At 46.8% G+C, this 25448-nt stretch overlaps 1 protein-coding gene across 4 annotated transcripts in view; it reads left to right on the top strand.

Moving 5' to 3' along the window:
• Positions 1-4817: 4817 nt before the first annotated feature.
• Positions 4818-25448, top strand: part of FGFR1 (fibroblast growth factor receptor 1) — a gene marked incomplete at its 5' end in the record, with an annotated part of 38787 nt that continues 18156 nt past the window's right edge. For 2 of the 4 annotated variants that reach the window (XM_081082959.1, XM_081082958.1), the window contains one exon: positions 4901-4991. In XM_081082959.1, coding sequence (XP_080939085.1) covers positions 4901-4991 — 91 coding nt within the window. Of the gene's footprint in view, positions 4992-25448 lie in introns of all 4 variants that reach the window. The other 2 variants (XM_081082960.1, XM_081082957.1) reach the window with 2 other exon arrangements.

The following is a 25448-nucleotide window of genomic DNA, read 5'->3' as shown; positions in this document are numbered from 1 at the left end:
CTGCTCTTAAGGAGCTGGCGGTCTCATGGTGCTTTTTGGAAATTCAGAGGGATGAGACCCTCCGTTAGAAGGCCCAGGAAAGAGTTGTAGCTTTTTGAGATGGGGCTCAGAATGTGAAAGCTAGGCGCATGGAAGACGGAGGAAAAGGCAAAGAAACACTTGGGCAGGCTATGGAGGTTGCCTAGAGCTGTACTGTCCCATAGAAATAAAACATAAGCTACTTGCAATCTTAGATTTTCTAGTAGCCAACTTAGAAATTAAGTAAAAAGAAACAGGCAGGCCCTGGGTGGTTTGGCTCAGTGGATAGTGCCGGCCTGTGGACTGAAGGGTCCCGGGTTCGAATCCGGTCAAGGGCACATGCCCAGGTTGTGGGCTTGATCCCCAGTGGGGGTGCATGCAGGAGGCAGCCAATCAATGATTCATCATTGATGTTTCTATCTCTCTCTTCCTCTCCCTTCCTCTCTGAAATCAATAAAAATTTTAAAAAAACAGGCAGAATTATTTTTTTATTAATTAATTTGTTTAGCTTTTGATACTATACTTAGTTTAAGCCAATATAGCCAAAATATTATAATTTAAATATGTAATCAATATAAAAATTATTGAGATACTTTACTTTTTTTCTATACCAAGTTTTCTTTTCATTTCTAGTACACCCCAATTCCCACTAGCCATGTTTCAGTTGCTCAGTAGCCACAAGTGGCTGGTGGCCATCCGATGGGACAGCTGGTTTTAGACCAGGGGTGGGCAAACTTTTTGACTCAAGGGCCACAATGGGTTTTTAAATTGGACCGGAGGGCCGGAACAAAAGCATGGATGGAGTGTTTGTGTGAACTAATATAAATTCAAAGTAAACATCATTACATAAAAGGGTACGGTCTTTTTTTCTTTTAGTTTTATTCATTTCAAATGGGCCGGATCCGGCCCGCGGGCCGTAGTTTGCCCATGGCTGGTTTAGACTCTTAAACTTTAGAGTATGGGGCTTGAAGATGGCTAGTGAGAACTAGCTTTGTGTAAAGGTAGGAAGTTTGTCCTACTGCTGCCAATTACCAAAATATCCCGAGAGTGCATTCTAGGAGTGACTCCAAGCACAGTGTTTATAATTCTTTACATTTGCTTAGAACTTCAGAGAGGAGAGAGCAGGTACTTTCACCCACGCTGCCCATTTGATCCTCATCACCTGTGATGTAGGCAAGGCAGATATTTTAGCCCCCATCCAACAAGTGGGAAACTGAGGCTCAGAACGGTTCAGTGACTCTCTCTGGCTGGCAGGGTCATAAATGGAAGGGCAGTAATTAGTTACTTTTTCCAGAGTAAAAAGAAAAAGCCTCGCACTCATAAGCTAGTTTTCCTTACATTCTTTTTGGACAAGGAGATCTGATGGTCATAGAATCTTTACTCTTAGAATGCAAGAGAAATGCAAGGCCATATATTCTAGCCCCTGCTTTCTCACCAGCCACTATCTCATTTTACATTGGATTAGTACTTAGAGAGGAGAGAGCAGGGACTTTCACCTGCACTGCCTGTTTGATCCTCATAACCACCTGTGGTTTAGGCAAGACAAATAGTTTAGCCCGTCCAACAAGTGGTAAAACTGAGATGTATGTGTATGTGTGTCCCCTCCCCCCCCCCCGCCCCCTTCGCTAGCGAGGAACTCTGCACCCAGGCAGAGCTGGCGGCCAGTCCCAGGAGACCTGACATATGGGAGAGGCTGATGGTGGAGCCAGCTGTAGGGTCTCTGCGGAAGCTGCTGTGCACACCTTCACATCTGTCCAGCAGTGAAGGAAGGAGACTGTTTCTAAGGGATTTTAATAATTCACTAATTAGTAGAATGAGCAGAAGGTGGGATGAAGGGGAAGGTGGCAGTACCTAGGGTCCCAGGCAGTGTGTGCATTAATGGTTTGCCTCACTGTTTAATGCAATGGGATGTGTGCCCATGTACCTTCTCATTCCAGGAGTTGGTGCCAGACAGAGACTGAGTTTCCTTGACATCCTTTGTTTTACAGATGTGGGATTTGAGGCCCAGAGGGGGAGCAGAAGAACAGACTTTTGTAGGGAAGTTGCCAGATTAGTTTGCGGTACAGTGAATGCACAGCTGAAAGAGGACAGCCTCCAGCCAACCCACACATGTGAGGAGGTGGGCAGGCTTTTCAGGGGACAGAGTGGTCAGGTGGTGGTGAAAACTGCCTGTCTGCTACGTTTGAAAACAAGTTTAATCATCTCAAGATGATACCACGCTTTCCCACTGGATACTAAAAATCCATTGGTTACGCTGATGGTTCCGGGGGACTTAGGTTCTAGTTGGGTGTACCTTTTTGGGTGGTAGGCCTGCATCACTTTGGTGTATCTTTGGGAGGTAATGAGATGTGGAAGTGGTTTAGGGATGTCCTCTGGCAAGCGTCCCCTCTATCCCAGGCCAGGGATCATGCCCCATCCTATGTCCTAGGTGGCACATCTGTGAACTGTTTCCAAGGGTCTTTCAACCGATGGAATTGAAAATGAAGGCTCTCTCATTTCCAGAGTTACCTGGAATCTGTCCTTACCTACTTGGTTTCTCCGTGCACAGGGATACTCTTTGGAGAAAATGAGTTTGCATCAGATAGAGCCAGATATGATCAACCTCTAATTTGCTTCCGCCCCACTTTGTTCTCCAGCATCTGAAAACCTGGGTGATGAAAGTTTTGGTGCTGTTGCTTACCAGCTGCACGTCCTTGGGCAAAATACTTAACCTCTTTGAGTCTCAGTTTCCCCATGGCTAAAAGGGAATAATAATTCCTACCCTCCATAAGTTTATAGTGAAGAAGCAAGGAAGTTGTTTTTTGTTTGTTTGTTTTCTTATTGATTTCAGAGAGGAAGGGAGTGGGAGAGATAGAAACATCAATGATGAGAGAGAATCATTAATTGGCTGCTTCCTGCATGCCCCCAACTGGGGATTGAGCCAGAAACCCAGGCATGTGCCCTTGAATGGAATCGAACCTGAGACCCTTCAGTCTGCAAGCTGATGCTCTATCCCAGTGATGGCGAACCTATGACACGCGTGTCAGAGGTGACACGTGAACTCATTTTTTTGGTTGATTTTTCTTTGTTAAATGGCATTTAAATATATAAATAAATATCAAAAATATAAGTCTTTGTTTTACTATGGTTGCAAATAGCAAAAAATTTCTATATGTGACACGGCACCAGAGTTAAGTTAGGGTTTTTTTCCAAATGCTGACACGCCGAGCTCAAAAGGTTCGCCATCACTGCTCTATCCACTGAGCAAAACCGGCTAGGGCTGAAGTTTTATACTTACAGATTTTACCTAGTACATGCTTGACATGTAGTGGGTGTTCAGTAAACATTTGTTCCGATCTCTCTCTTCTGGTCCCTTTCCTAAATTTAGAAAAATAAAAAAGTTCACTACTCCTTTGATTTGAAATCATTAAGAAATTTTAGGGAAGCCTTCGGAGGGAGGTGGTGGTAGTGTATTTGTACTCCCACTGGCAAGTACATGTGAACGAAGCCAAGAATCCGGGGGGTTTCTGCCAGCCGAGACTGACTCACTCACAGGGGCCCCGTCTGGCTGAGAGGAGGCAGGGCTGAAGCACCACATTAGGGCATGTTCCGGGGAAGTGGATTCTCTGAATAACTTGGATGGTTCCCTAGAGTATTTAGGACAAAAGCCACCTGGAAGATGGAGATGGTCACCCCGATATAGCCCAAACAGTGCCCAGAAAGTCTTATCACTCGGTAAATGTTTAGCAGCAACAATCCCTTGTTCCTTAAGACCCTGGGGGGTTGTCTTAAATTTTACCACTCCAGACCTGAGAAAGGTAAAGGGCTGTAGACTATGCTTTTAACCAGGGCTGACATGAGCAAGAGCCCCTTGACTCTTCAGCACAACCCTTTGTTTCCCACTTCTGGATTCATTTCTATCAGACACCAGCTGTCACCTTTCAGCATCAGGGGAGAGAACTGGACCCACCTCGCGGTTCCGCACTCTAAGGCTCTTTTGAAGGAGTTGGCGAGAGTTGTGTTCTCTCCCTGAGGGAAGCTGATAGAACCTGAGATCCCTGTGATGCGTATAGTTCTCAAGACAAAAAGCACCTTGAGATCTTTTTTTTTTTCCAGCTTCCTCGTCACATAGGTCGAGAGAGGGTCAGTATTTTACTTGGCTCCCATTTCCTAGTCCTTGCCTTAATATTCTCTCTCTCTCTCTCTGAGATGTGGAAGTGGTTTAGGGAGAGAGAGAGAGAGAGAGAGAGAGAGAGAGAGAGAGAGAGAGAGAGATGGATGGATGTGAGAGCTGAACATCAATTGGCTGCCTCCTGCACGCCCCCTACAGGCCAGGCTCTTCGGCTCTCTTTACCCACACCAAACCCTTTGTTTTGCCCTGGAGGGAGTGAAGTCTTAGAGTCATCAGCATACTGAAGGCTCCAGCATACTCTGAGATGCCATTGCCCATGAGGCGGCAGACCTGTTTGGGATTTTCATAAAGTCATTTGCTTTCCCAGCACAAGTGATCTTGGTGCTTATGCCTTAGAGAACTTCATGACGACGATTTTCTCAGCAAAGCTTGTACACAGTTCACACTCAATAAATAATGGTAGAACTGGATGAAAACACTCCTTTCTCTGAGTAAGGCCTTGAACCTTGAACTCTGCACTGGGGCAGACCACAGTTCTCTGTGCTTAAAGGAGTACGTTATTACTTCAAGCACCCTCGGGACAGGGTGACTGTGTGCCTGCTTTACCTTCTTTTGCTCCTTGCTCTCCCTCCCACCAATGCAGACCCTCCTAATTTGTTGTTGTTTTTTTTTTCTTTTCTCAGAGTCAGCTTGAAAAGGAGGTTCAAGCTCAGGGCGGAGTCTCCATGGAGGTGTGGAGCCTTGTCACCAACCTCTAACTGCAGAACTGGGATGTGGAGCTGGAAGTGCCTCCTCTTCTGGGCTGTGCTGGTCACAGCCACACTCTGCACTGCCAGGCCAGCCCCAACCTTGCCTGAACAAGGTAAGGCACTGGCTGAGGGTCAGCCCGGACTTCTGGCCCTCGGAAACAGGGCAGGCTGGGATGGAGGTGATGTGTTTGGAGGTGATGTGGAAGGCTCATCCCTGGTGGAACGAAGGGCTATTTTCCTGTAGGAAAGACTCCCAAGATACCTGGGCTGGTTCGGGCCTAATTATAAACATAACCAACCTCACGAAAAGTTGGGTCATGAAGGCTGGTGACATCATTTGTCAGAGGTGACATGCTCTAGGTGGTTTTATGCTTTTCTCTTCTGAAAAAAGAACTCTTGATTGGGATCCAAGAGCCAGCTCTCTAACTTAGACCATTAATAAAATGGGATTGGGTGATGCAATGGGGAGTGAATGACTTATGAATTTGGGGTTAGAACTTACATCAGGCTACAGGGGATGTTGAGGGATGTGGGAGCTTGATAAAGACCTCTGGCTTCTAAAATTGTCCCAAAGACACATCTTCTGTGAAGGTTGGCAGCTATGGCCACGGGCTTGCCATTTACCTTTCTTGACCACATCTCACAGGCCCTGTTTGGAGGTCGGCTGATGGTATGTGCTGTTGGAGAGATTTGGAAGAGATTGAGAACCGGGGAGCATAATGGGGTCTGGGAGCCGGGAGAGATTTATAGCTTGTTGGAAGAGCAGAGAGCTTATTATTTATATTAGTAATGGGAAGGACTTGCCCTGCTGCTCATGGGATTTGCTGGAGTTATAAAAATACTTCATGGAGATTACAGGTACAACATACCTGGGGACTTTCATGGATCTCTAAGAATTAATATTTGAGCTTTTCTGCAGCCAAAGGGTGTGTGGCTTGTGATTCAGTGGCTGATTACATAAATAGAGAAGGTTGGCAGGCGGTGGGTTAAAGGCTCAGTGTGCCCATGGCATGGTGACTGCATTTAAAGGGGTTGTCAGTCTCAGCAGTCAGGACCTGTTTGAATCATAAATGATGAGTGAGAATATTTGTCTACTTGCGTAGTGATGGGGAAGGAGGAGGGAAGGGTGCGTGAGACTTTCTAGAGTGTGCACTGGCTGGAGCAGGCAGATTAATGTTGCATTCAGTAACAGAACTAAAGACAAGACCCGAGCTAGCACATGACAAAGACCCAAAGCAGGAGAGACCTTCTCCACCATCTGGTAGTAGGGAGATACCAGTAAGTACAGAGATTATCTAAATACAAGGTAGACCATGTTTAAACCACAGGATGGAGTTACAACAAAATGCAGTGGGCATGCAGAGGACGAGGGAAGCAGAGAACATTTGAGATGGGTCCAGAGGGATGGGAAAGGGTTTGGAAGAGGGAGCTGATAGGCATTCCAGGTGTGACAGCATGAGTGACGGTTCTGAGGCAGGATGTACCAGGTGTACAGAGAATGATTTACCTGGTAAGTAGGTAGGTAGTCGTGGGAAGTAACACCCAGAAAAATTAGATTGAGTTATGAGCATATGGAAGGCCTTAATGCCTTGCTATACTTAAGTGGTAGATACTGGGAATCTTGAAAAGTTTTACACTTTGAGAAAACTAACCTGGTAGCTGAATTTGGATGGATGGGAAGAAGAAGAAGATGGACTTGTTTGAATTCTGCTCCACCACTTAATAGCTGCATTACTTGCTTTGACAAATTAGTCAAACACACTAAGCCTTGGTTTGCTCATCTTTTTTTTTTTAATCTTATTTATTGATTTTTAGAGAGACACATTGATTTGTTGTTCCACTTATTTATGCATTTATCTGTTGATTCTTTTTTTAAAAATATATTTTTTTGATTTTTCACAGAGAGGAAAGGAGAGGGACAGAGAGTTAGAAATATCAATGAGAGAGAAACATCGATCAGCTGCCTCCTGCACACCCCCCACCAGGGATGTGCCTGCAACCAAGGTACATGCCCTTGGCCAGAATCGAACCTGGGACCTTCCAGTCCGCAGGCCGACACTCTATCCACTGAGCCAAACCGGTTAGGGCCATCTATTGATTCTTGTATGTGCCCTGACCAGGGATTGAACCCACAACCTTGGTGTTTTGGGACGACATGCTAACCAACTCAGCCAGGACAGTTCGCTCATCTTTAACATGGGGACAGCAATAAAGGATTAAGTGAGCTGATCCAGACAAAGCACCTAAATGTAAAATGTTAGGAGCTCCGGAAAGAGGGTTAGAAGTTTGTTTTTAATGTTTAACTAAATGAAGTGAGGGTATAAACTAGGTTTGGGGCCCTGAGGTTGTAAAGGAAGGAAAAAATATCGGCAACACTGTAGAAATAGAATCTATGGGTTGGTTTAAGTAGGTTGGATGGCAACTCCAGTAACTAGAGACACAGACAAGGTGAGGTGAGGGGAGTAAGTTAGGTGGAGAGGTTTGTGAGGCGTAGAGACGATTTGGATCTGCCACAGTGAAGATGGTGATAAGAGAGTCCAAAAGCAAGGAGGGCTTGGATGAGGTGTCAGAATGTGAGTTTATGATGGACCCTAACGTACTTTTAAACAAAAAAAAACACCTTTCTCTAAGAAACTCTTGTGCAGCCCCAAAATGGAGGGTAGCCTGGGCCCTTATAAAAGCAGAAAGGGGGTGTCTAAGGGTACAAGCATTGGAATTTTAGGGGTGGTGGTAGAAGTGGTAGAGGGGGTAATGAAGCTGCTGGCTGTGGGTCCAAGCAGGGAAAGGAAGCCAGGGCAGTGATGGAGGATGGAGCCAGAGTGCTGAAGGTCCTGATGAGGACAAAGTACAGGCCCCTGAACAGGAAGGAGGGAACAGGAGAGGTGGAGGGGGCATTCGGAGGCTGTGCAGCAGTAAAGAGTTAAGTCAGATGGCCACTTAAAAAAAATCAACTTGATTGAGGTATAATTTACATTCTGTAAAATAGACCATTTTAACTGTATAGTTCGATGTGTTTTGATAAACGTAGCTAACAGCCCTATCAAGATATAGAACATTTTCATCCCCCTCAAAACTTCCCTCAGGCCCCTTTGTAGCACAGACCCCTGGCAACCACTAATCCACTTCCTTTTTTTTTCGTTTTCTTTTTTAAAATATATTTTTATTGATTTCAGAGAGGAAGGGAGAGAGAGATAGAAACATCAATAATGAAAGAGAATCATTGATCAGCTGTCTCCTGCACATCCCCTCCTGGAGATCGAGCCCAAAACCCCGGCATGTGCCCCAACTGGGAATTGAACCCTGACCTCCTGGTTCGTAGGTCAATGCTCAACCACTGAACCACACCGGCTGAGCCTGATCCACTTTCTGTCACTACAGCTTACCTTTGCCTCTTCTAGAATCATATATAATGGAATTATATGGTGAATGTGTATTCATTCACCTGTTGATGGTCCTTTAGGTCAGCGGTCGCCAACCTTTCGGACCTCACAGACCACCAGTGGTCCACAGACTACCGGTTAGCGACCGCTGCTTTAGGTTGTTAGCAGTTTTGGCTTTATTACTAAAATTCCTGTGAACATTTGTGTACAAGTCTTTGTGTGAGCATAAGTTTTCTCTGGACTGCCTTGGTTTTGATTTGGGCTCTACTTCTTCCTGACTGTTGGCTCTAGGGAAAGTTCTTCTTTGCACCTCAATAACTTATATTGATAATAAACATCTACTCCTAACGTCATAGTGAATATGAAATGAAACTGTATGCCAAGCTCCTAGAACAATAAATGGCAGTTGTGGGTACCATTTCCTGGGACCCGTCCCCCCAGGAGACAGCCCATGATGAGGGGCTTGTGTCATGGGTAGACTTGGAATGCCTGAGGACACAGAAGTAGAAGTCCACTGGACCTGGAGAACAGTTCCCTGTTTGATTGCGTAAGTCCCTCTCCTAGTGCAGCCCTTTCACATAACTTATCCCTCTTGAGCTTTGTGGTAACAGGACACATGCCCCATCGTCTTTGGAGAACTGTTGCGAAGTCACAAGGGACAGTCTATCTTCATGCTTTGTAAACTATAGGGTGTCTCACAAATAAATGTAAAATGTTGTTATGTAATCTTGGCCCTGCTGATTGCTAAATAATCATCCTGCCGTTGTCCTCAGAAAAAGAGTGTAATCTGTGTATAAAAAGTTTGTGCAAAGGTTTAAAGCAAACTACCCAAAACCTTGCTCACACTGAGAGCTTTTCCTCTTCAGAAAGGCTTTGCTATGAGTGTGAAGGTGTGTGTGTGTGTGTGTGTGTGTGTGTGTGTGTGTGTGTGTTGAAAACCCCTCCCCCAGTCTGCAAATGCTCCTGAGGGAGTGGGGAGGGCCTGGAGTTTCTGGCTGTCTTTGGAAAGTTGATTTAATAAGGGTTCCAGGAAAACCAGCCTCCCTCCCTCCCTCCCTCCCTCCCTCCCTCTCCTTTTTCTTCTCGGGTTTAGGAACTTAAAGAGACTCAGCTTGTTTCAGATCAGGCTTTGAGGGCGGGGGCCTTGTGTGGATAGACTAAAGCTGGGTCATGGGTAGAACACCCCTTTAAAAAGATAAACACCAACTTGAAGACATTCTGAGCTTGAGGAGGGTTGTGTTTGTGTCTTTTTCTCTTTTTTAGAGCAAGACTTGGGGAAAAGCAAGTAAAACGTTTGCAAGGTCACTTCTTGCAATTGGGAATGGGGGTCCTGCCCCCTTTTCTGCATAACGTGATTAAGTACCCCAGACTCTGTGGTTGAGGGGGCAGTATGAGACGATGCAGTCTCAAAATACTTGCCTACATGCTTGGAAATCTGCAACTAATAAGCAATTTAATGGGCAGGGGTTTACAGCTCCTCCCACCTCTCCAGATTTGAAGGAGTCTGGTGGCCGGTTGAAGGGGGAGAGGTTACACTTAATGGAAAAGCTGCAGTTTCCAGTTCTGGCTGCAAGCCCCCTGGATGCCGTGCGCTACAAAGCAAGGCTTTGTCTTTGTGTTCCACAGACACCTGTGACCATGGGGGAGAGGCTGCAAGTGGTACCAGAGACATGGCTCCAGCCTCAAGTTTATGCCCTGGCCGCCCCAGGCAACCCCCTCCCCACAGGTCCCATGGCTGCCTGTGGCCCAAAGGGATATTCATCTCAGCCTATCTGCAGAGGAGCCTTCAAATAGGTGCTTGAGGCTATCCCACTACCAGCCTCCGACAGGCGCTGATCCCGCTGGCTGCATGCAGCCCATTGGTGTGGCTCGAGGACCAGTGTCCAGTGGCTGCCCTGGGACACATGCAGGAACGCTCCTCCACCCCACCGCACCCCAATATAATTTCTTCTTGCGAAAAGAACCTGTTTACTTCTGATTCGCACACTGTATGTATGGGAGGAGTTTCCTCACCCTCTGCCAAAAGACAAGTTGGAATGACATGGAGCAAAAGGTGATGGTGGCTGACCCACTTGAGAACAAGGACAGTGGATTCAGGACTGTAGAAATCTGCAGGGTGCTGAGTCTCCAGGTTTTCCCAGAGGATCTGCTCTGTCCCACATCCTTCTCCCCAGAGAGGGGTGTCTGGAGTGCTTTTGAAAGAGTGTGTTTGCAAGTGTTTTGCTGAGCTGAGCAGGGTGGGGGTGGGGAGGCCAGCGCTCAGCATGTGAGAGAATGTGAGGGAGGAGTGCTTGACCAGGCCGGCGAGTGCAGCAAAGCCACTCCAGAGCTGTGTTCTTGGCTCTCGCTTCTGCATTGCTACACCATTAGCTCCACTGATTTTCCACTCTGGCTTTGCCAGCCAGCTCCCCGAAGTCTGGGAGGAGGAATTTCTCAGGGAAGAACAAATGGCTGTCCAGAGCCCTTGCCTTTGGTGGGGGAGGGGAGGTAGCCCAAACAAAAAATCAGGCCGGGATTCTGTCGCCCGGAGTCTGTGACTACCTGGAGTCTGGAGTGGCAGACAGGAACCTGAGCGTGTCCTCCTTTTGGCATGGCCCTAGCACAAAGGTGGGTCATCGGGGCTCGGCCAGGGTGCTTGCTCCTGGTCCGGCAGAAGCAGTGAATGACGGCTTGTGTCTGGGGTGCTGACGGATGGCCTTGGGAGAAGTGAGTCCTAGGGAGTCATTATCCCGGGAGGGCGAGGTCCAGGGTCAGAGAGCCTGACCAGCAGCTGTGCCCTGTTTTTACAGTGCCTGGTTCCTCTGGGGCTGCTGGGGACTCCAGCTCACCCTGTAGACACCACCTATGCCTCTTCCTTCCTTCCCCGAAGCCTGGAAATGAGACAACTGTTTCCCTGCTGACTGGGGAAAGTCCAGCTGCTCTGAAGCTCCTGGCCTCCCCAGTCCAGCTGCCCAGGCCTGCCTGTTCACTCTGGAGTGTGATTGCCCAAACATTCTCTTCTCCCTACCTCCTACCTCCCATGCCAGGCCCCAAGTGATTGAGCTGAAAGTTAACTGCTCTACCTGGGTTCCTGAGGACCCGGAGTAAATCCCAAACTGTCCTCTTAGAAGAAGCCTTAGGCTGCTCCTGAACTTGGGAGGAGGGGAGTGCTCTGACTTCCAGCTGGTGATGGCCAAGTAGAGGAGCAATTGCCTGAAGCCCCCCAGGGTAGGTTTGTTGCCTCTTAGACATTGCGCTCCTGCCCTCAGAGTTCCCCTCTTGATTCTTGGTTCATGCAGACTCTTCTTACCTTTCCACTGGCCAAATGAGGTGGCCACTGCCTGCATTTAAAAGGTTTGTGGCGCTAACCGGTTTAGCTCAGTGGATAGAGTGTCGTCCTGTGGACTGAAGGGTCCCGGGTTCAATTCCAGTCAAAGGGCACATGCCCAGTTTGCAGGCTTGATCCCCAGTAGGAGGTGTGCAGGAGGCAGCAGATCAATGATTATTTCTCATCATTGATGTTCCTATCTCTCTCTCTCCCTCTCCCTTCCTCTCTGAAATAAATAAAAATATATTTTTTAAAAATAAAGCATTTGTGCCCTGCTCTACCTAGTGTGCCTCAGTTGTTTGGAGCATCTTTCCATGTACCAAAAGGTGGCAGGTTTGATTCCTGGCCAGGGCACATACCCAGGTTGTGTATTTGATTCACGTTCAGGGCACATACAGGAGGCAACCGATCTATGTTGATTTCTCTCTCTCTCTCTCTCTCTCTCTCTCTCTCTCTCTCTCTCTCTCTCTCTGTCTCTCTCTCATCAATAAAAATATATCCTCAGATGTGGATTATTAAAAATAATAATAAAAATAAAGGGTTTGTGCCCTGTAAGCTGGGGGATGCTGGGGTGAGGTGTCTGTCCAGTGAGATCAGGCACAGAGAAAGATTGGCTGCTGCAGAGCTTGAAACTCAATGCTCCTTCCTCATCCCACATGTTGTGGCGTGGCTGAGCCTCCTGGGATGGGTTGTGTAAAAGGAGGTGAATGTTGGGGCAGCAGACCCTGCCATTTGACTGAATGCCACTGTGTTTCCTAGGCCTTGGATGTGTAGGCACATTGAACCTCAAAGGTCAAGGAGTTCAGCAAAGTGTGAACTTCCGTGGTTGTGAGCTGGACAAGGAAAGAGGTTAAAAACCAGCAACACTGAAGTTTCAATTCTTAATCAACAAAGAAAGTTGAATTTCAAGCGAGACCTAGCCCCTGGCTAATGGTCCTTTCTTTTTTCATTCACTGATTTCCCCTCCCTCTGGTTCTTCCCCACCTCTCCATTAGGCAAACCCAACTCTTCCTTTTTCCTTTTTGAATGCAACATACACATTCCTACTTAACCATTATTTATCCTGGTCCCTTTCTGGAAATGGTGATCCCTATCCTTTGATCCTTTCACTTTTTTTGGTAATTCCCATTCTTGGCTTAAGGTTTAACTTGGGTTTAGCCTAAGGCATAGTTTAGGGCCATCTCCTTGAAGCCTTCCTTTGTCTCCAAACTAATCATTTCTTTTTCCCCCTTTCTGTTTAACTTTACTCTGCCTTACAGTATATGTAGTTTTTAACAGAGCTGTTTCCTCCACTTAGATCAATCAGAAAGAATACTTTTATAGCTGTTAAAACATGGACATTTTGGTATGTAATCTAGGGTCATCAGAGAAAATTCAGAAAATACAGATTTAAAAAGCAAAACTCATTCCTATCATCCAAAAATAATCACTGCTATGAATATACCTTTAGACCAGGGATGGGGAATGTCTGGCCCGAGGGCCGTATAAGGCCCATGAAATCATTTAGTCTGGCCCTACCTAGGCATTAGGGATGAGTTGGTTAAATATCTGACCAAAAACAGCAGGCTAATTTTCAAGTTGATAATTTTGTATGGCCTGGAAATGATGTTATAAAATATGTAAATGGCCCTTGTCAGAAAAAAGGTTCCCCACCCCTGCTTTAGACTATTTTTCTTGCATTTGTACAAATGTAACGTCTCAACAATGGATTTATATGCTATATACTTGTTTGTGACTTAAGCACATATTTATTGCAGAGAAAAATTTTTCACCATGCTTAATAACCACATATAACTCCATTGTATGGGTGTGCAAAGTTTATTTACTTACTAGTCCTCTACTGCTGGGTGTTTAGGCTATTTTCAATATTTTCACTTAAGTGAACAGACTTTTACGAATAAAAGTTGTTCATGTATCCAAGAATACTTACATTTCGAAACTGTTGATTACATAGTGCCAAGTTGCCGTTAAAGGCCCTGCCCTTGTTGCTCAGGGGTTAGAGTTGCCCATGCATCCAGGAGTCTCGATTCGATTCCTAGTCAAGGGTACATACCTGGGTTGCAGGTTTGATCCCTGGCACCAGGCTAGGCGTATTAGGAGACAAGCAATCAATGTGTCTCTCTTTTAGATCAACGTTGCTCTCTCTCCCTCTCCTCCTGCCCCCCTGCCCCCCACCTCTCTGTCTCCCTCCCTTCCACTCTAAATAATCAATGGAAAAATATCCTCGGGGCCCTAGCTGGTTTGGCTCAGTAGATAGAGCATCGTCGGCCTGTGGGCTGATGGGTCCCGGGTTTGATTCCAGTCTAGGGCCCATGCCTGGGTTTCAGGGTCGATCCCCAGTAGCTGGTGTGCAGGAGACAGCCGATCAATGATTCTCTCTCATCATTGATGTTTCTATCTCTCCCTCTCCCTTCCTCTTTGAAGTCAATAAAAATATATTTTTAAAAAATGAAAAAAAAGAAAAATAACCTCGGGTGAGGACCAACAACAACAAAAAATTGCCCTAAAAATGTTATACAGTAAAAAAAGGTATTTTACAATAATAATAAATACTATTTATTGCATCTTTACACCCTGCATGCTTTACATTTTTGTATCTTCGCACCGATCCCATAACCATAGGTTTATTCCTACATCAGACTGGGTTTTCCTCAAAACTCTGGGCAGACCAGCGCTTCAGTTTAAACACTGCTAGGTCAGGCCCCTTTACCTCCCTGGAACCAGGCTTCACCTCCCTTTCTGGGGCGGTATGTGCCTGTCTGAGAGGCTGCGGTAAGGGCCGCTGGAGATGCTCGCCTTGTGCCATTTTTTGTGTGATGTTCTGCTGTTAACTTCGAAGTGATGCATCGGTCATAGGTCTGTGAGCTGCCCTAATGAAAAGTGGTTTCCTAGCCCAGAATCATCTATAGAAGAAAAACCCCATTGAGGGAGGCTGCCTTTTCCACTATAGCCAAGACCTCTTCCAACATGGAGAAGATCTAGGGTCAGAGGTCCCCAAAGTGTCAGATGCTACAGCCAGGTTTTCTTGGCAGGTCGCACTTATCCTAGAATGCAGTGGGGCTGCCGGGACACATAGCCACCTAGATTGCTTCTGAAATGGCTGTGGTCCCACGATGTCTGATGGATGGAGGTTCAGAGAGGCTGCACCATTGGCATTGTTTTGAGGTTGCCAGTTATTTTTTAAAAAACTGGAAGAGATGTAAAAATAGGGGGAGCAAGAAAAATTTTGTTTTTCTTAGGCTTTACATTTAACAAATGAATGGTTTTAAAGATATATATACAGTGTAGTTGGCCTAGTCACCAAATAATTACAGGATTTTTAAAGTACATATTAACTTATGGTATACTACCTGAAGTGTATGCTCAGGAATAAAACAAGGATTTACAGAAGTTGGTAAATGTCTTCTTCCAGTTCTGTCAGCAACTATCTGGGCAAACTTTTGGGGGAGAAACATCAAGAGTCTTGGAGGCCCCTCTTGTGGGAAGCCCAGAACAAATGCCATCATCCCTCCCCCTAGCCACACCATGGGTTAGGCCCAGCCCTGGCCAGCGTTACTCTCAGGAGACTTTCGCAAATACAATAAGTGACTCATATAAGAATTGTCATCCAAAGACTACATCAAATAAGGACATAAACCCAGGTTATGAGAACATCTGAAAACAGAGAGGACCTCTTTCCTTAAGGGAGAGGACAAATTAACCATTACTTGTGGGCTCTGATGAGGTGTGTGTGTGTGTCTGTGTGTGTATGTGTATGGGTGTACGTGTGTGTAAGCCATAAAGGAAAGGTTTGGTTTTGTCTTTTGTTCACTACAGCACCTTAGAATAATTTATTGTGTGATACGTATTAACTAATACTTTTTGAATAAATGAATTCATGCATGAACACAGTTAAGTGATCATTTTTCTTGTTTAAAAAGTACCTAAACTTTCTAGTTGTAAAAAGGAAAAGATAGGAATAAAATCCTTTTCAACAGGAAGGTACAGAAAATAGGTGATAACTAGTTATTGCTACCACATATTGAGCTCATATTATCCAGTGCAGTGATTCTCAGATTTTCACTGCACAGACCTCACCAGGCTGGCTTGTTAAAACCCATGGCTGCGTTCCCTCCCAGAGCTCTTGAATCTAAAGCAGGACCCCGAGCTTGAGGGTTTTAACAAGTTCCTAGAGAATGTGTATGCTACCCATCCAGGGGCCACACTTGGAGAATCTCTGATGCAATTAATTCTCCCCGGAAAAACATCTATAAGGTAGGTGTTATTTCCACTTAACAGTTTTGGGAAACTGACTCAGAGTTCTCAAACAAAAACTTGCCGAGGTTAAGCAGCAAATAAGCAGCAAATAAGCGGTGGAGCTAGAGTTCCGACCAGGGCTATCTGATATCAGTGCTTCCAGTGCTGGGGAGAGATGAGGAAGGTGGAAAGCCTGAGAGTTGAGGAAGAGAAATTAACAATAGATAGGGAGGGAGAAGGGAAAGGTAGTAGAGGACTAAGTCCTAAGTCCGTTCGCCTGTGGGTATTGAGGGAGGAAGGACAGAAAGGGAAGGTGGTCTGAAGCTTTCCTTGGAAAGTAGGAGGCCTTCTTCCCGGAGCTTTAAGTCGATTATCAGAGCCTTTGGGATGCTGATCAGCTCTCCAGCCGGTTGCATCCAGAAATCTCTGCTCATTTATTGTCAACCTTCAGAGTTTACATTTGGAATTAAGGTTTATTTTCCTTAGGTTTTAGGAATTAGCTTTTGAACCTTAGAAGAGTCAGGTTCCTTGACTAACTACTGAGTGAAGTTCTCCCTTGGGCCTTCAAAACGTTTATCCATGTTATCTGAGCAACCAAGGCTGTGTCACTGCCTGAAGGGTACATTTGGAGGCTGCATTTATTTTATGCCTGCCCTTCACTACCCTCAGACTCCAAATCCATTTTGAACATTTATTTACTTTGCCAGGTCTCCGTGAAATAAATCCTTCTAGAATAACTGGGCTCCAGCATTCTGCCAGGCACAGCCTCTTGGCCACTCCGTATTTTCCATTCTAAGGCTTCTGGTAAGAACGGGCCAGAGAAAAGAGATGAAGAGAAATACTTACTGAAGGTGCTGATGTCTGGAGCTCTGTGACCAAAACAGAACCCCCTCTTGCCTTCCTTCACACCCAGGGGAGCTTTGTGCTAGTTGGGGGTAGGAGGGGACAGCAGTGAGTTACACTCAACTCCAAAGGCCCAGCTGAAACTTGGAATGTTGGCTAGAGCTGGAGCTTGTCAAGTCCATCATCAGCCTTTCCATGTCACACTTGAGGCCTGAGTGTGGAGGGGACTTGCCCGGAGTCACACAGGTAGTGATGGCACCTGTCATCTCAGTGATTTCTACTCAAATGCCCTTTCTGCTGCACCCAGCCCACCTGTGGTCAAGCAGAGTTTGGAACTAAGGATTTCAAACTAGGTTCTCATTCTCATCCCTTAGGACAGTGATGGCGAACCTATGACATGCGTGTCAGAGGTGACACGCGAACTCATTTTTTGGGTTGATTTTTCTTTGTTAAATGGCATTTAAATATATAAAATAAATGTCAAAAATATAAGTCTTTGTTTTACTATGGTTGCAAATATCAAAAAATTTCTATATGTGAGACACGGCACCAGAGTTAAGTTAGGGTTTTTCAAAATGCTGACACGCCGAGCTCAAAAGGTTCGCCATCACTCCCTTAGGACATCTGGAATATTGACACAGCTCCGAGTAGGACTCTCTCCCCCAAGATCCTGATTATTCAAGTTGTCTGAGCAAAGGCGTCCCCAGTGGAGATAGTGGCCCGTACCCTCCCCCAAACCTTTGGTCCTGCTGCTTCTACCTGCTCTCTACCAGACAGCCATACCCTCTCAGGTAGAAAGATCCCTAAAAACCACGTTCCTCTAATTTCGTAAAATACTAAGTACTAAATGCTCCATCTTCATGAAGTGTGTAAAGGAGAGAGAGAGAAGAATGAATGGGTGGTACCTGAATGGACCCTCTAAGTCCTTGCCATCCTGCAATTCTTTGTGACAGACCAGTCATCCCAGATGTTTAAATTTCATGGGCCAAAGTGTCCCTCTTCCTATATTTTAGACACTACATAGGGTTGACAACTTATTTTGCCAAGTAAAAACCTGTTTTAAAAAAACCAACACTGCTCTTGCCATTTTTTATTGTGATAGAATAAACATCCCATAAAATGGACCCTTTTCAAGTGTACAGATCTGTGGCGTGAGCACATCACATTGCTGTGCAGCCATCACTCCAGATGGCGTGTTCACCTTCCCAACCAGCTCTTCCCACTTCCCCTTCCCCAGTCCCGGCCACCACCGGTCCACACCTTTCATTTTAAAAGGATGTTTAGCACCTTTATTCTCAAAATGTGAGAAACAAAGGGCATTTCTTTAACACTGAGCCCACCCCCTTCCCCGCTGCAGGGGGCAGTGACCCTTCCTATGCAGAGCTCTGTGACCAGACCCTCCATGGTGTCGATGGGATCAGATGGGGAGAGAAGACGGCAGACGCCTTAGGGTGCTGAGAGCCCCGGGTGAATTGTGCGCTCATGCACCCATTTTTGTTTTGAGGGGGCTAAAAGGCAAATTCTGACACAGCTGAAACCTCTACTAATTCATCAGCAAGTTTAGGGAGCAGCAACTTTTTCCTGCCCAGCTGCTTAGTGGTGTTTCCTTCCCCAAACTAGCTCTGCTGGGCGTGGGGGAGGGGAGGCCCTCCATCAGAGAGGCCCTCGGAGGGGGTGGGGTGGGGTGGGGTGGGGGGAGGGCAATACATTCCTTTTCTTTGAGGAACCTGACCGGACTTTAAGGTTAGAGCACCGAGGAGTGCGAGCTGCAGGGTTACCTTTTCCTCGTTGATTCATCTCACTCTCCTCCCTCCCCCACGCTTAATGATCTTTCCATTACAGAACCCAGACCAGGAAGTGCATGACAGGTCGCAGCTGCAGACACATGGCTGGGAGGCCTGGGCTCTGGGCCAGTGGTGGGAGGGTCTGCGGAGGGTCTGCACTCCCCTCTAGCAGCAGGACCGTACACACACACACACACACACACAGCATGCACACATGCGCGTGCACACAATACACACACACACACACACACACACGCACGCATGCACACCCTTCAGCTACTTGTCCAGCTTTTCCCTTACAACTTAGTGGAAGGTGTTTTTACAACAGCTGGTGGCCAGTTGTACTTTTGATTTGACTTTAGGATGTGATTTTTAATAAAGGCAGGAGAAGACCCCCTAAATTTCAGCCTATACAAGTGTCCCTTACTGGGCTTGGGGTTCTTTTGGGGGAGTTTTCCATGGTTGAACAGAGGTGCTCTGGCTTCCTTTTCCAAAATAGGACCTGCCTACGTGGCTGTAGAAGCTCACAAGTATCCAGGGGAGTAGTTGGGCACAGTTTTAATGCCTCCGAAACGACCCATTTTCCTCGTCACGATTCTATCTATAAATGCCAGGTTCACTACATGTTTTGGGGGGAGGTCTAGATGCAAGGGCATGGACTTTGCAAACACAAAGACCTGGGTTCAAATCACAGTGAATGAGTAGAGCCACCTCCATTCTTGGGTTGACTGGGGACAGCTCCTTCCACACACAAGTTTGCTCAGGAAATGTTAATTTACCCTAAACTGTGTCCTGGGGGGCAGTTGTCACACCGGAGTTTCTGTCTCCACCACCAGCTGTGTTGTTGGCTTTCTTCCCTGAATCTGCCAGGCCGGATTCCTCTGGTGCCAACTGTGAGATGGTGACACAAACTTCTAGGGACTGTGAGCCCAGACCCTTCCCCTAACTGTAGGGCACCCACCTTTGCCTCTACCTTTGCTCTCCCTGGGCAAGAGGGTTCTACACCCCCTGCACGCCTCCAGTGGACTTGCCTCTCCCCAGAGCACCTCTTTCTTCCTGGGAATCCTTTCGGGAAATGGATTAGAAGAGGTTTTTATTCCGGATCTGCGGGTAGTGCATCAGTAAATAGTTGGGGAGAAAGGAAGAAGGAGGATTTCTTTTAAAACAACTCCTGGGCACATTCCTTTGTTAATCACTTAATTACAGTCTTTGTCCCCAGCGTGAGAGCGCTCTCCCCGCAGTGGGAGGTAGGGAGAGGTGGGGGACACCACCCCTAGTTGGGACAGCAGTATGCTATGAAGGCATGAAGGAGGAGGCCTCAGGTGGAACCCAGCACAGGAACTTGAACCCTGGCTCCATCTGACACTATGTTACTCCCTCGCGACATCTGTTTGAAGGTTCCCACAAAACTCTCTGGGCCCCGGCTACGTTCCGCCTGGGGCTCCTGAGTGGGGTTCTGCGTGTCTGGGCTTCCTCTTGCCCAGCTACTGGGGAGCTGGATCTGGGGGGTCGTGCAGTGGGCGCAGGGCCCCGGCTGCAGCTTTGGCCCTTGCAGGTGGCTCTGTACTAAATTACAGTGATGAGGTGGGACACACAAAAGACTGAAATCTTTTTTTAATAAAAACAAAACAAAACGCCGGACCCAAGTCTCTGGGCTGCTGAATGGCGATGGCTTCCTGTCAGGATTAGCCGGGCTGCCTGGGCATGTGTGCACTGCTTTCTCCTCAGGAAATACCTTTAGTAAGCCCCGGTGGGGTCCCCATGGCAACACGTGAGGGGACCTGCTGGCAGAGCCCATTCAGCCCACCATTGTTCCTCAGCCCCTTTGTCAGGAGCTGTATCGCTGCCCCTCTGGCAAACACAGCAGTTTGCAGTGTTGTGGGGCTGAATGTGGAGTTTTTACATTTTAATGGGCTCTTCTGGCTGTGGCCCATTTGCATGCAGAAAGGTCCCTCTTACTCCCCCCCCCCTTTTTTTCTATTAAAGAAAACAACACACCCTACACTCCAAATCCCCTGGGTGGGGACGGGTGCAGGCTGCTGGATCAGGGTGTCAGGTCCCGCTAATTGATTTGGTGTTCCTGTCTCCTTCCCACGCATGCCTGCACTCCCCATGTCCCCAGCTTTCCCTGCATCTTGGGGACCTCATGAGTTCGGGGCATCCTGTATCTTTAGGGCTTCCTCTCTGTACCCCAAGCCTTGTAAGATAATAGTTGTTCCCGGGACTTGGGTGAGATCCCCCCTCTGGCCTGGCCTTGTCAGACCAAAGTAAGTTTTCAGTTCCATTTCAAAGCCAAAATAACATAATAAAAAACCTTCGCAGAGGTCTCCCAGAGCCCTGCTGGGCTGTTCTGTGTTTCTTTTAAGTTTGCTTTCAAAGCCACCCCTAGTTCCTCCCCCACCCACAATTGCCCCCTCATTTATCTCTGGGGAGTTTGTGCCAAGACTGTAAACATTCCTGGACCCCCCCCTCCCCCCCCGCCACGTTACTTGAAGAAGATGGCGTTCTCTCTTAATTTTCTTAACCCAGAAATCCTAAATCAAAAGGATTTCAAAGGGATGACAGAAATTGCGGCCCTGAAACATCGTGCCTGGATTTTGCTGGGGGCTGGATATTCAGGCCCTGCCAACTTTGGAGTGTAGAATGCAGAGACACGCTCCTGACTTGGAGTGTAGATAAGACACACACTGTCCATGGACCAACCCACAGCCAAGCGGAATGAATAAGCACAAGATAAAGCCATGAAAATGTGTAAATCCTATTAAAAATGAGATGTACGTAGTTGGGGAAGTCTTAGGGAAGTGATGGCGCAATAGGAGGAGAAGGACATTCTAGTAGAAGCAAAGTCCTTTGGGTGGGAGAAAGCAAAATAAAAGGGGCAGTGAAGGCATTGGCTTGGCTGGAGAGGTAGGACCTGGAGACTGGACAGCTGAGGTGGGGGAAGGGAGGTAGTCAGAGGCTCCGGAGTGTGAGGGGATGCGATGCAGAGTGCTGTGCTGAGCTGAGGGCATGCGATGCAGAGTGCTGTGCTGAGGATGTGTGATCAGGAGAGCTGGCCCCAGGGGACGGTTGATGAGCCCCTTTGCCTAATGTTCTTAATCTTCTCAGTGGAGTCAGGCAGGGGTCATCGGAGGTCATCAACTCAGCTGTAAACTAATCAAGGGTGAGGGGCTTGGGACATGGCAAGGTATCAGGTGACTGATCCAAGATTGAGCCAGGGACACAGGAAGGGAGGGAGGAGCTGTGCTGTCTACCTGTGGCCAAGGCAGAGCTGTAAGTCCTGAGTGGTCACCTTGCTTTCCCGTGTGCTGCATGAGAGTGAGGTGCTATGGGAGAGGGGGGTGGGGGGGCGGAACCAGCATCTAGAGCCAATGCTGACCCCTTTTGTGGCTTTGGGAGAAGTTCCTCACACCCTCCATTGTCTCATGTTTGAATGAGAATGAACAGGAATAACAGGAACATGAGTTAGCATGCCTTGTAAAAGTACCAAGTGCCATACCAAACAGGGCATGGTTACGAGTCTGCCACTGTCACACTGCGCTCCCTCTCCCCCTATTTCCTCACCTGCCAGGTGTGCACAGGCACATCTGCTCAACTTTAAAGGCCCAGAGTGTGGACAGGAGCGTGCTTTTGTAAGTTAAAAGCCCTAAGTTGTAAGGTCATAGTTGTGGGGCTGAGGAAATTGAGGGAATGAAAAAGGGAGGGTCAGGCCAAAGCAGCCAACTTGAGAATCCCACGTGTGAGCTAAGAGACATCAGTGCCATTAGACAGGATCAGACGATCGAACAGAAAGGTTTTCAATCATTTTTCTGAAGTCAAGGATTGCAAAAGACACGGTGAAGGTAGAGGCTGTCTTTCAAAGCAGTGGCCTTGGGATCTAGATTTGTGTGGATTCTGAGAGCCAGGCCAGCTGGGTTTGAATCGCAGCTTGGCCACTGGCTGGTGGCCAAGCTAGGTGGCTCTGTGCCTCAGTGTCCACTGTGTAAAATGAGGGTAGTAAATGTCTACTTCACCTGGTTGGTGTGAGGCTTAAATGAGAACTGTGCTCAGCACATAGTAAGTAAGTGGACACATCCAGAGGGTAGAGATAATATAGTATCACCAGCATAGGAGTGCTGTGTGGGTTAAATGGTAGTCTGTGTTAAGAGCCATCACAGTATATGGGTTATAGTAAGCATGCTATAAATTATTGGCCAATATTAGTTTTACCGTTTTCAGAGTTATTTCAGGATCCCAAACCAATATATGGGAAGACACATGCTAAATTGCAGAGTGCCATGCAAATATATTGTTATTTGTGACTGGTTTCAGCTTAAGTTGTGGGGTTTTGGAGGTGGATAATTTCCAGACCAAACTGGCTGTTATGGGACCAGGGCTGGTGAAGTGGTATTTCAAAATACATGTTCAGGTATATTTGTCCATGTGACGTGAATGCCCTGCATTCATAGTCTAGAGAGATGTGCTCCCTGGGACTATTTTAGTGGTTTTATTTGTTTGTTGTTGTTTTTTGCTATTTTTCTACCGTGAACCTTCAGTTCCTTGCTGGCCATAGAGTCTGACCTCGTGTCCCACCCCGCCTCATCCCCAACCACTACCCTGCTCCTAAGCACCTTACCTTTTCTGTTTCCCTCCAAGTTTTCATCCTCACTCTAAATCCTTATTTAATCCCCTCCCCCCGCCCCCGTTCCTTACCATTATGTCCAACCTCTGCTGTGAATACCGCTGTCTGCCGTGACCACCAATATTTAAGTTCTGTAACCTCAGAGCCTCTACTGGGTTCTTAACATTCTTCAGTTGTCTCATGTTGCAGATAAAGTGCCTTACACATATCAAGGTGTAATGTAAATCTGATCACTCTGGGTAGGGCCAGACATAGGTCTGCTGTTCCTTTGCTTAATCTGTTTCTTCTCCTTACAAGGGCTCACAGAGGCACCTAACGAATGAGAGCTATGTTGAAGAAAGTTCCCATCTTCTTGGATTCGGGGAAACTGGGGTCTCATCTCTCATAAGAATAAAAGGTTTGGGCCTCCTGCGACTTCATCGTCCCGCCCCAGATGACACCCGTGGCTAGTAGGAGACACAGAGATTTAGAATCAAGAACTCAGATCTGATCTGATGTACCCAAGGCAAAACTGCCTGCTCGATGACTGTGGCAGGTTTCTGGCTAGTCCTGTCATAAGTAGAATGCTGCATCCTTATGGCTAGTTAGGGATGACAAAGCTGTGGTATTTGAGAGGAAAGTAGGAAGGGAAAGGGACTTGTGGGGCCCTATTAACATTTGTCATGTTCTTAGACTTGAGAACACCATGGGAAACACCATCCCCACCTCTCTGTCTTGCTAGATGCTTCCTTGAGGATTATTAAAAAGTGTGGGTCCCCGATCTCCTAGATTCCTTTGAGGGGATAGAGAGACTTCATTAGAGAAGCACATGGGATTGGTGATTGCTGTATGACTCCCTTTCACTCACACTGAAGGGGTACCCATCCAGCCTGCACAGCTTTCCATGGGCAAATTGCCACCTGCACTGTCCCAGGAACCTACTTCAGGGCCAGAGGCCTCCTCAGCCTCAGATTTACGCTGCTAAGCAGGAGTCTTTGTTTTCTCCTGTTTTCTGGAGAGTTCTCTAAGGCATTGGCAGCCTTCATCCTCTAAGGATGTTCAAGTCAAGCCCTAGCCCTAACCCTCAACTCCCTGCTGCCAGTGAAGATAATAGTGACTCTGTGTTGTGTGCCTCGAAGCACAATGCACCTTTTTTCCACAGTGCACTTGGAGCACATGGCACCTAGACCCTGTGAGAGCGAATTTGACTCACGCCAAACATTTTCAGCCTCCTACTAGGTCACCATGGAATCCAGATACCAAATGTCCTCCAGCTTCCATTCCCCATCTCGTCTCTCAGGAAACAAGACGCACAATGCGAGTGCTTTGGTCTGCACTTCCCTCCCAGTATCCCTGTTGCAATTAATCAGGTTCTCTAAGATTTGTAACGCTGGTTTCAAGTGGCTGAGCAATAAACTGCTTTCTTTCCTTCATCTTTCATGGCCAGCCTAATAAAGGTGTCAATTAGCTCCTTTCTTGTTAGCTAATATATAACAACAGGATAGCCCTGGACCATCGGTCTTGACCAGAGAAAGGCCAGCTCAGAGGAGATGGAGCCACAGATGAAGGGCCTTTCAATGAGGGCATAAATGGGGAGACTGGAAAGACCAAAAGAGAATAGAGAGTAGTGACCGGATTGCTGTGGCTACCAGTGAGCAGTGATGCCCTCACATCTGCCACCTTACATAGGGACTCCCCAAAGTCAGGACCTCAGCTCTGGGTGGTGACACAGGTGGGTGAGGCCTGGTAAACCAGTGGTTGGTTACCTTTCCATCTCCTCCCAGAAGAAAGTGCATTATCCTTGCTTTGTAAATGGAGACTTTGACATCTAAGAGCACTGTTAGCCATGAAAAAATCCACTGTAGCCCAAAGGCCATAGGCTGATCTTTTAGCGCCTCTAAAAATTAGCCTTTGCCAGATGCTCAGTTCAATTCAAGACCCATTAGGCATTTCCTGTTTCTGACTTTGTTGGGCACCGTGGGAAAATTGTAATAGTCAATTCTGCTCTGAGTTGCTTACGCTGTTTCTTCAGAGAGGTGAGACATGGACACTTTTCACAGGAAACAATACACCCAACTATCCATCAACCAGTGAATGAATAAACAAAATGTGGCATATCCACATAATTAAATATTATTCAGCCATTAAAAACAATGAAATACTGAGCCATGTAATAGCACAGAAGAACCTTCAAAACATGCTAAATGAAAGAAGCTATCACAAAAGACTATACATTGTATGATTTCATTGACATGCAATATCCAGTATAGGCACATCTATAGGGCATATCAGTGGTTGCTTAAACTGAGGGAGAGATAGTGACTGCTAACGGGTATAGGATTTCTTTTGGGGATGATAAAAATGTTCTAAAATTAATTTAGTATATCCATAACTATGGATATACTAAAAAGCATTGAATT

Source organism: Myotis nattereri (genome assembly GCF_964212035.1).
Source record: "Myotis nattereri genome assembly, chromosome: 2".
NCBI classification, from domain to species: domain Eukaryota; kingdom Metazoa; phylum Chordata; class Mammalia; order Chiroptera; family Vespertilionidae; genus Myotis; species Myotis nattereri.
This window is presented reverse-complemented; position numbering and strand designations above follow the sequence as displayed.